This window comes from Vipera berus, assembly GCF_964194415.1.
Source record: "Vipera berus genome assembly, chromosome: Z".
NCBI classification, from domain to species: domain Eukaryota; kingdom Metazoa; phylum Chordata; class Lepidosauria; order Squamata; family Viperidae; genus Vipera; species Vipera berus.
Genome location: NC_138205.1, coordinates 103329287 through 103340631, shown reverse-complemented (window position 1 = coordinate 103340631; position 11345 = coordinate 103329287). Strand labels below are relative to the sequence as shown.

At 34.0% G+C, this 11345-nt stretch overlaps 1 protein-coding gene across 5 annotated transcripts in view; it reads left to right on the top strand.

The window, feature by feature from the left end:
- Positions 1-11345, top strand: part of VPS50 (VPS50 subunit of EARP/GARPII complex) — a 78928-nt gene that overhangs the window by 28759 nt on the left and 38824 nt on the right. For all 5 annotated transcript variants that reach the window (XR_014028717.1, XM_081346529.1, XM_081346527.1 and 2 more), the window contains exons 17-20: positions 680-770; positions 1610-1786; positions 4043-4161; positions 9446-9552. Coding sequence is in view for 4 of the 5 variants with exons in the window: in XM_081346529.1 (XP_081202655.1) it covers positions 680-770; positions 1610-1786; positions 4043-4161; positions 9446-9552 (494 nt within the window). In the remaining variant the exon portion in view is untranslated. The remainder of the gene's footprint in view (positions 1-679; positions 771-1609; positions 1787-4042; positions 4162-9445; positions 9553-11345) is intronic.

Below are 11345 nucleotides of genomic sequence, written 5' to 3'. Positions count from 1 at the left end.
AATAACTCAGTAAATGTTTTTGTAAGCCACCTGGAGTCACTGAGAGTGAGTTGGGTGGTTGTATAAATTTTCATAAATTAATAAATAAATAAAATGTCATTTGAGTTACCAATAATATAATTATTCTTCATTATAGTTTTTCTCAATTTTTTTATTGTTGCTAATTTATTGTTGAATATGCTAAGAGTGATACATTAATTATATTTCTGTAATTGTGCTTTAACTATCTTTTAGTTAAAAGAAAATTGTGCTTCTTTTATGGAGTAAAGATTGTAGTTTTTAGAAAATCCTACGTGTACTTGTTGGGAGAATTCCATAAGGAAAACCAACTGGGACAGATGAAAAGATTAATCAAGTGTTTGCTTCCATTTGTTTTCCTGGTGACTGTTATTCAGATACTCAGTGCATCTGGTTGGGAAGTTAGAATGTATGCACTGTGTGATGCCTGTTTAGACATTCCATAGGTTATGTGCATTATAAAGCAATATTTCTTTATCTAAATTACTCATAGCTTAGTTTCATTGAATGATCCCAGCAAAAACAGAAACAACCAACCTCTATCCATCTTGCCCATGTTATGTATAGCCATATGGCCTTGATGAAGACTTTTCCTCTTTGCTATTTTTTTCTAAAATAAGCTACACTGTATGCTTTTGCTGACACTAATTATTCCTTTCAGAACTCGTCTTGAAGAACTGCGAATGTTCTTAGAGAATGAGACTTGGGAACTTTGTCCTGTTAAATCAAGTTTCAGCATATTGCAACTTCATGTAAGTCCAAACCATTTCAAACACAGGAAAGGTGATGGCAGCTTTGATCAAGGCTGCTACATAGTGTTACTGAAATCTTGTATCATATACATCTTCACTCATTAACTTTTCACACATCACTGTAATGATTTCCATGGATCTCTAAACTCTCACCAGAGTAGCTAAGAGGAAGTTTGTGGAACTAGCCAAGCCCAAACCATGTTCAGCATTAACAAGCTAGTTGCATTTTCTACTGAAGGGAACTATGGAATTGCCAGCTGTTCCTAGCTGGTGATAGCTCTAACTTTCAACAGCTATCATTCTGAAAAAATGAGGAGGTATACTGACAGACTCCATGAGTGAAGGAGAATTCTGGAAATAAAAGCTACAGATCTTCTCCACTGTCAGCTTAGAGCTATAGGCTGCAAATTGATACACCCAAAAGCAGTTTTGGGAGCTTTTCTGAGCTCAGTTTTGACAATCTTTTATAATCAATTATTTTTATTATTATATTTTTAAACAGCCATTGAAGCCAAATGCATTTGAATTCTCATAGTTGTACACATGTTAAGCTTCTATTTGCATAATTCATCCCAATGCATTAATTAAACTGTGTTTAGAAAGCTTTTTGCTTCCAAAATGTATTATGTATGATGTGAAGGAATTTGACAAAAATTATACAGGCATTCAAATAACCATTAAATAGGGAGACTTTAAAAAGGCAAGAATGAAAACGTTAATGGCTAAAAGGTTAATATTGCAGGATTTGTACAGAATGTGCTATACCAACATATAATAATGTTGATAAATATTTAGACTTCACAGCCAGTGTATAAATAATCTTCTGTTGATGGTAATAGGAATTTAAGTTTATGGCACAATCACGTTCCCCTACTGTGTCACCGAGCAAGCAGCCTACGTTAGAAACAGAAGGAGATCTAACTCTTTTTGAGCAGTATTATAATGGAGGAAATCCCTTTGAAATCCAAGCCAACAACAAGGAGGAAGAGACAGAAGATGTGTTGGCTTCTAATGGGGTAAGTAAAAAAAAATCCTATAACTTGTAGTGCATAGAATATCAACTGATATTCAAAAGAAATGGGACAAAATAATTATTAGTCAAAACTTGTTTGGACGTTCACTTTGCATTGTATATAGCTTATATGTTATATTAAAAAGGGAAAGAATTCTGAAATGAGTTATCTTGATCTGATTTTTTTCCATCTCAAAAACTTGGCATTTTAACAGGGATGTGTAGAATTTCTGTATTGTAATTGGTCATACATATGGGCAATTGATGCTGTTATAAGACCGAATAGTGACATCCTTACCATCAAGAGTCGATTCATTTGCCATATATATATTCCAGAGAGGTTATTCACTTCATACAAAATGAATGGGAAATAATTGGACATTTACAAATAGTAACAGTAATTGGAGAACATTTACAATTTCTGGGATTTTTAAAGTTATCATATTGTGACCAAAAACTATTAAAAGAAGACACAAAGTTACCCATTTGGAATTAGTCATCAACCTTTTTGACTTGGGCATAACAAATTAAAAGAATCGATGGTTTTCTCTGAGAAATAAATTACTCTTGTTTTAGGAATATTTTGATACTTTTTATATTATCTATCGTTTGGTGACTGCTGATTAGGAATGGGCTGTAACTTCAGTGATTAGAAGTATTTATTTATGTAACTAAATGTTTAAACTACTCTTTGCCCTCACTTGATATAAATCTTTCATTAATGGATATGAATTTGCTTTCTTTTTTGTTTTTACATTGCATCATACATACACTTATTACTACAGTTGATTTGTGGTTCAAGTTATGCCAGTTTTCTCTGTGTGCTCCAGATATTTTTGGCCTATATGTTCCAAAATTCCCACTGGTTAAAAAGAAATTAGGTTTGTTGAAGTCACATCACACTCATGTCAGAAGCACCAAGGCTCTTCCAGTTTGAAAGAATTAGCTGGTGACATCACCGTTGTCTGGGGACACCCAGTAGGGAGCTGGAACAAAGAATGGGAGCTCGTCCTTCCCCATGGCAGCACTCAGGTCTTGAACACTGCTTGCTAATCTCCAACCTAACCATTTGAGCCGTTGTGCTCCCTTTGTTTGTTGGTTTGTTGAAGTAAACCACAGTGGAATCATGCCTAGTTTATATATGATGCTTCCAAAGCTGTTGAGAACTTGAACAAATTAATCATGGTGTAAGTTTCCCGTCAGTTTTTTGCTCCTACCATTTTTGGATATTAAAATTCAAATTCAAATTTGTAATTAATCTTTCTTTTGTTTAAATATGAGATCAAAACAAGCAACCACTAGGAGATACATTAATTGCATCCACTTCATACAGTAATGTGTTTTTCTTTAACGAGGCTTTGGATTGCTTATAATTGAATAGAGATGTGTGCCATTTTACATATGTTTTGCATTCATTATAGCTTATAGGGCTACTTTCCAATTTAAAATAATTAGGATGAGTTACTCCTCAGAGTGATACAAGGAGTCTGCAGTGGGCAATCTTTTGACTTCCTCTAGCTTTTGCAATAAACAATGTTCTGCAAAGAATTATAAAAATGGAAAAATGACTGCATATTTTTCTTAAATTTGATTGGATAATTATTAGATTTACAATATAAATAAGTTTTGTCAGTTTTACATTTGGAATTCATTTATTTGGAAACGTATCTATTGTTTTAAATTATGATTTTTTAGAAATTGTTACGATATCTTATTTAGATCCATGTTTTAAATGCAATGAACACATCCCATATTGGGTGAGACAGCTTCCCTTGGCTCTTTTTCCTTTTTGCTCATCATGCATTGTTCCTCTCATTTTCCTGAAACCTCACATTCAGCATTCAAAAGAGGTTAAAATAAAATGCTGATTACAATGTTTGCAAGTCTAATTCTGTTCTCTCCTTCAATTTGGATAGAAATGAGAGTTTTAATGGAAGCTACATTTGTGGGAGGAAAAATAAGAAAATGATTTTTAATCAGACCTTTTAATCAAACCTTTCTGAAATTTCTAAAACATTTTGACAGGATATTCTGGCTGAATTATAATACATTTTCTTAAAAAATGAAAATAAATACAATAGCAGAAATAGTGGAAAACAGTGAAATGGTAGAAAACAGTAAAATAGGATGCCTTAATATATATTACTTGAGGCAATGTTGCTCTGTGTATAAGTTTATATTCTAAGGGCCACTGAAAGATTATTGTGGATTCTGGATTGGCACAAAGAAACTGAAAACTCTTCCAATCTGTTGTTGATAGTATGAATCGGATGAACAAGAAAAGAGCGCCTATCAAGAGTATGATAGTGACAGTGATGTTCCTGAAGAACTGAAAAGGGACTATGTTGATGAACAGACTGGAGATGTCCCAGTAAAAAGGTACTTTTATGAGCATACATATTTTACAGTTTGTTCCATTCTTGAGAATTTGTTAATCACTTCAGCATTACTGAAATTCCAAAAGAAAGAACAACTTTTTTTTAAAAAACCTTACTTTCAGATAGCCAAATGGCCTTTTAGAGAGAATAAAACAACTTGCCTCAAGAACCTCACTTTGAATATCTTGAAGGAACAGTTAACTAGCTTATAATATTAGTTAATTATTAATGTGTTAATAGTATTTTTACTATCATGGAAAAAAGGAGTCCCTACAGATTTTACTCCACTAGTCATTGTTAACTATAGGGGGCAGCCCTCATCTCTGATTCAAGGCCATGGACCTGTGGTCATGTGATCAGCATGACATTGTGGAGCACTGTTTCCTCTCCATCAAAGTGGTACCTATTTATCATTTGCGTGTTTTCAAACTATTAGGTGGGCAGGAGCTAGGTAAAGATGGGTGCTCACCCCATTGCGCAATGCTTGGGTCTCAGACCTGGGCTATTGGGCTTCAAGCTGACAAGCCCAGCGTGCTGAGCCATCATGAAAGACCAGGAGCATATTTAAGATATTTTGGGTCATTTGCCATGGTAACTGAAGATCCTTGCTAAATGGTCAAAGATTTCACTTGTCTTAGAATTTTATGGCACGTAATGATCGAGTAAGTATTTCCTATAGTTCACAAGCAAGGACAAGAGCATGATACCTTTGTACCATTATTCCTCAAATAGTAGTTATGGTGGTCTTTGCTTACTGACTGCCTTGTCTAGGGAGCATTCTAAATTACAAAGTGTTAAAAAACGGTTAAGAGAAGAGCCTAATGCTGGGAAAGGTTGAGGGCAAGAGAAGAAGGGGACGACAGAGAATGAGGTGGCTGGATGGAATCACTGAAGCAGTAGGCGTGAGCTTAAATGGACTCCAGAAGATGGTAGAGGACACGAAGGCCTGGAGGAATGTTGTCCATGGGGTCGCGATGGGTCGGACACGACTTCGCAACTAACAACAACAACAACAAAGGTTTGTGACCAAACCTCAAATTTCTGATTGTTTCAGGATCCTTGAATCACATGATCACCATTTGTGTGCTTCACAATTGGCCTGTGACAAGCAGTTAATAGAGAAGGCAGAAATAAACTTCTAAGTTGTGGTCATCTGATGTTTCACTTAACAATTGCAGTGCTTTGCTTAACAATCAAAAGAGAAGGTTGTAAGCTCATTGTGGTCACATGATTTTCCATTTAGTGACCATGGTGCTTAGATGTCAGTTTCAGTGGTGATCACTCAGTGAAGACTACTGTATTTAAGATATGCTGCATTTGATTCAGGAGATAATATATCAAGATTATTAATTATGATCACTATTCTCCATGACTTACCTAAATGAAAGCCTCTTTTTGAATTGTGGTCAGCTCCGCTGCTGAGATTATGGACACATCCATGTAGTTTTCTCGGCAACAATAAGCTATTGCCATTTTCTGGGATGTGTTTTGAGTTGCAAGCCTGTGTTTTTCTGTGATCTCCCAACCAAATCCAAGCCAGTCTGATTAACTTTTTTTGTACAAGTTTTATTAATTTTTTAATTTTACATTCAGGTATTTGTGAAGCAATATGGTGGTTGGGTAATCAAAAGTAAACAATAGCAAATAACAAATTATTTGTAAATAGCTCAAGTTACATCAACAAAGATTACCTCTCCGATTCCCTTAGTTATAACATAATCAAATTAATCGAATTAATACATTTCTAATTGTGACATAATCAATTAGAAGAATTTTCAATAGATTTTCACATACATATCCATGTCCTGTTTTTAAGTTTTACCTAATTGCAATAGAATATTCTAGAATAGCCTATGACACACACACACAGAGACAATTTTTGGGTAACCCACATTTCCCTATTTCATTAAAAAGTAATTATCCTGTCTACAGAACCTACATTGTTCATTTCAGTACATTCTTATTTTTTACAAGTAAATTCTATTTATCATCTTAATAGTTCACCAATTATTAGAAAAATATCTTTTTGTTATATTCCAAATTCTAATATAAAATCAATTTATATCTGTATCATTACAACAAATATATTCTATATGTCATCTTAATAGTTCATCAATTATTAAAATAATGTCTTTTATTATATCATTCCAGATTCTATAATATAGTTCAGTTATGTTCTACTAGCTTAATTTTGTTTTCCCTTAAAAATCTAAAGCCTAACTATAAAATCAGTTTATTTTTTTTAGAGATTCCCCTTAGCCCATTAATAGAAATTTTTTAAACTCTGTCCTTACAAGTCCCAAGAAAGAGACAAGTCTAATTTTTTAAATCTAACTCGCCTTCTTTTTGTGCCAATCAGGCTTCCATATTGGTGCCTTTAGATTCTCAGATGTGTCTCCCTTTCTTTCTACACACATTGTTTGAATCCAGGGAGACCATCCAAATATCAGTTTTGCAAAGAAAGTGTCCCCTTTGTAATCATTGAAGTGTTGCTTTAATAGCTCAATTTTCGATGTTTGGTGTAATATAATTGTCATTAGTTCAGTGTGGTCTTTTTCTTCTTCCGATTCCATCTGGCTTAGGTAAGAAGTAGTAATTGGTGTTATGGTTGTCATTTGATTGGCTGGGTCCTCAACGTACTGTATTTGAAGGCATTTAATATCTTCCTTCTTGATGTTTTCTTCGGGTACTATTGTTTTTTGAGTTGTAGATTTTATAGTTGAGGTCGAGGTTTGGGCTTCAAGGTTCTCTGTAAATTGTATTTGTTGTACTTTAGAGTCTCCTATTTTAATGTTAGTTTCCACTTCTTTTGTTTGTTTTTGTATTGTCAATTCATCATTTAAGATCAAAGTTTGGTTTGGTAGCTTTAAGCTGTCAGATTTATCTTGCAGTTTGGCTTTGATTTGCTGAGTCATTGCCAAGACTGTGTCTAGTATCAGTTTGTAGTTAAGTGGTGGAATATATTCCTCCATTTCATTGATGTTTACAGACAGGTCTTTCATGGAGGCTGTTTTAATAAGAGTCAAAGATTGTCCACTTCCAGTATTCCTAAAAATTGTTCCCAATTCTTATCTTTGAAGATAATGTCAAGGACAGCTCTTTTATTCAGTCAACTCACAATAATTTTTTTTACTTGCTATACGAAGTTTCACCACAAGATGTCATCAATAGCATATAGAATAAGATGTAAAGTCTTTTTCCAAATTAATATAACGCTTTTGTTCAATTAGTCCATTTTTTTCCTTAAGCTTAAGCAGAAAATAGGGTGGAAGATCCCCACAAAAATAAAAGCTTATTAATAAATACAAATAAGATTCCTTAATTTCTTTGCTTAGTCATTTGATTTCTTTTAAGGCTTTAAGGCTTTAAAGTTTATTCCCCAAGTATGCAGTCGCTGGTCTTTCCAAAGAGGGGGAGGAGATTTTCGGAAAAGTCCCACAGGAAAATAGGGGAATAAGAAAGGTAAGGTCTCACCCAGGTCCTCCAGTTTGCTTCGTTGTGCTAGATGGTGCTTTCAGCTTTCAGCAAGGAATGGCTTAATGATTGGCCATCTTAATGGCCGATATCGTCTTCTTAAGGCCAAAGGAGCTGCTCTGGATTCAAGCGGAGGGCTGCCACCCTTCCACAATCACAAGGAGGGCCTCCTCACGGTGGTTGCCCCTCCAGGGCGACTTTCAACCCTTTCAGGGTCCTCCAAGGAAGAAAGATCGGACGGCAGGGAGAGAGCTCTTCCTGAACATCCGCAAGCACTGCACGCGCAAACCGGAAGCCCAGTCTGATTAACCTTTTGAAAACAGTCAGTGTTAGTTAGATAGATTTCTGGGTCTGGGTTGTTAAAATTAATGACCATCACAATATTATTATAAATTGTCTTGGGTCCTGAGATCTTTCACTTCTAGTGAGGATGAGCATGTGCTTTGTTCTCTTAGGCAGCCAAAATGTCTTGACTTTAGTATTAGGTATGTCTTCTGTGGAGAGAAGAAAAAAGTCCTCTATAATTGGAAAGAACTATTTAAGCATTTGTAACACTAAATCTCCCCTAGGTGAAGATTTATTTTCTTGCAACACTCATTGTTTCCAAAATTAGTCTAACTTTAATTCTAAGGTATTATTACTTGTACTCAAGGTCAACACATAACCTTTATCCTGAAAACCAATAAATCTGTTTTTTCTAGTCCTTATACAGAATAATAAAACATTATAAATTGCCTATAAAATTAAATTGTTCATCTGTTGTATTTTTTAATCCAAAGTACAAAGTGAGAGGATGACAATGAATAGATCCTAAAAACAATTTTAGGGAACTGCTGTATTATTCCAGCAATTGTTTTTATTTGAATATGTTAATAAAATGGAGGTAAGCAAGGTATTACAATTCTCTCATGATTGAAATTAAATGTCTAAGATGTCAGAACAAAAATAATTAAAATATATTAAAATATGGACACACTATCTTCAACTTTGTTTTATATTATAAGAATTGTATTAAATTTTTAACCTAGTACAATTAATTATACAAGTAATTCAAGTAATAATATAAATGATAATACTCAAAGCAGAACAAATATGTTTCATTTAACTACTGTTAAGAACGTTTCATATCTAAAGGAATAAAAACTAAACTAAAACTAAAAAACAAACTTCAAACTTGAACAAGCTTTAATAATAATAATAATAATAATAATAATAATAATAATAATAATAATAATAATAATAATAATAATAATAATAATATAAAGTTGGAAGGGACCTTGAAGGTCATCTAGTCCAACCCACTGCTCAGGCAGGAAACCCTATACCATTTCAGACAAATGGCTGTCCAATCTCTTCTTAAAAACTTCTACTGTCGGAGCATTCACAGCTTCTGGAGGCAGGTTTTTCCACTGGTTAATTGTTCTGTTTGTCTACTGTTTAAACTGCAGTAGAAATAGATTAAAAAGGAAAGGAAAAAGGAAAAGAACAAAGAAGGAAAAAAATGAATTTCTGAAATGTGAAAGGGGAAAAAAAATTTTTGGCTTTTCCTATTCTCTCTCTCCCCCCCCATTTTTTTTCAACACAGTATTTATAAGTCATCTCTGATTTAAGGATTTTTAATATCCAAGTTGCATCATAACAATGACAGGATGATAGTTGTTCTCAATATAGTCACTGGTTGCTACTTTGATATAGAATATACATACGTATATATAATAATGTTTGCTGACATAAAATGAAATATTTGTTTTTCTGACACTTCTGAGCATTTTACTGGATATCTTGTGTACTTAATAATATCTTTAACCTAGTGTTTCTCGAGAAACTCTGAGGACCAGGAAGAGATCAGATTATTGCCTCAACAAGGTGAACGCCCCAATTTTAACCAACACTACGCTAAATGTAATTAGGCTTGTTGGTAAGTGAATTTTTGGGTTTTTTATTTTTAAATGTCCACTGTGTGTGATTTATATATTTTGATAAAACTGGAACTTAAGCCTTATTAATATGGAATATTTGATATATAGAGAAACACGTACAGCTAAAATCTACAAACATAAATAAAAAGTTAGCATTGCAAGAGAGGCACAGAATCAAGCAACCTGGAAGGATTCATCCAGTCTTATGGTGGCATTATAAAAATATCCCTTGATACATATTCCATGTGGGCTCTGTGGAGTCTTCTGTCTGTGGAATTCTGGGAACTGAAGTCCATATATCTTGAAGTTGTCAAGGTTGAAATACAGTGATTATTCCATTCTCAAGAAATCCCTTGGCAGGCAATGCCAAGCTTATTTGTTGCTTCTTCCATCTGATCAGGATACTAATGTGTCATCCCAGTCTGCCTGGGTCTGCCTCTATTTTTTTTATTTGTCTTATTTATGACTGATTAATCTTGGTAACTAGTATTATTTTGTATTTTATGCTTATTTTTATTTAGGGTTTAGATGTATGTTTATATATCTGGCATACATAAAAAGATTGTTTATGTTTGTGTGCATATATTAAAAATCATGGTTCTTCAAGCTAGGTTTGAATTACTCCCATTTTTTACTGTCTTGGAGCCACAGTGTGCCCAGCCTCGTGGTGATGGTTGGCTCTTCTGGGTGTCTGCCATCTGCAGCTTTGAGCTGGGAATTAGGAAAAGAGAAAATCCATTCTGTCTCTTGATATTCACCCTCAACCCCAGGTTAGGTAAAGGAGAGTGCTGACTGGGGAGGAAAAAAATCACCTGCTTCTCCTGGGCACTGGATCTTGTCTCATTCTCACCCTCCAGCTGATGGCACTATTGCTTTGGAAGAACAGGCATATTTCTAAATCAAGTCTCCTTGTAGATACTTACAAGTTCCAGGAGCAATAATCACATTCTATCAAGTCAGGTGTCTGTTGCAGGACTCCTGCTTCTGCTGTCTCTTTGTGCTTTTTATATATCTGGTTGAGTTTTTGGTGTTATACTCAGTACTCCCCCACCCCCAGTACTATGCAGTTTATACCAAGGGCAGTAGGAACATAATATCAAATGCAAAGACAAATATTATTCTTTTCACCTTTATTTGGCTTTGTGTGGATTTTAAATGTTGTATTAAGAGAATTCATAGTCAAAATAGCTGTTTTCACCCCACCCCCCACCAGTATTGTTAACTTTTAAATTTTGATTTGGGATAAAAAAAAGACTTATCCTATGCTCAGTTGTGGATTTTGGATACTTCTTTTTTCTGCACTGTGTGCCTCATATATTAAATGAAAAGCAAAACCCTATTATTTTGAATCTAACAAAGAATAGGTAAATACAAATTAATGTCACTGAGTTCAGAAGAGGAAGATTCTTCTTACAGGTAAAAATAATTGTGAAATAAAGAAGGCCCTTATTTCTGTACTTGATCTTCCAAAGATAACAATAAAAGTCTAAGGAGCCATAATTTTATTTTATTTTTATTTTACAAACAAATCTTTATTGGAAGTAAGCTCACAACAGTTTCTGTCTGGAATTAATATTCTTAACTTGCAGGGAAAATATCTATAAACGTTTTTAAATTACATTATATGCTACATGGACTTCTGATCAGGGGAAGATAATAGGGCAATATCTTATTGCACTATTTTAACAGAATCAATGATGTGTTAAACAGGTATGTGTTACAAGGAAGCTTTAAATAGTTTGGTTACTCTGTTTACTACTTAATCTTTGTTAAGATGTAAGAGATGGTCCTT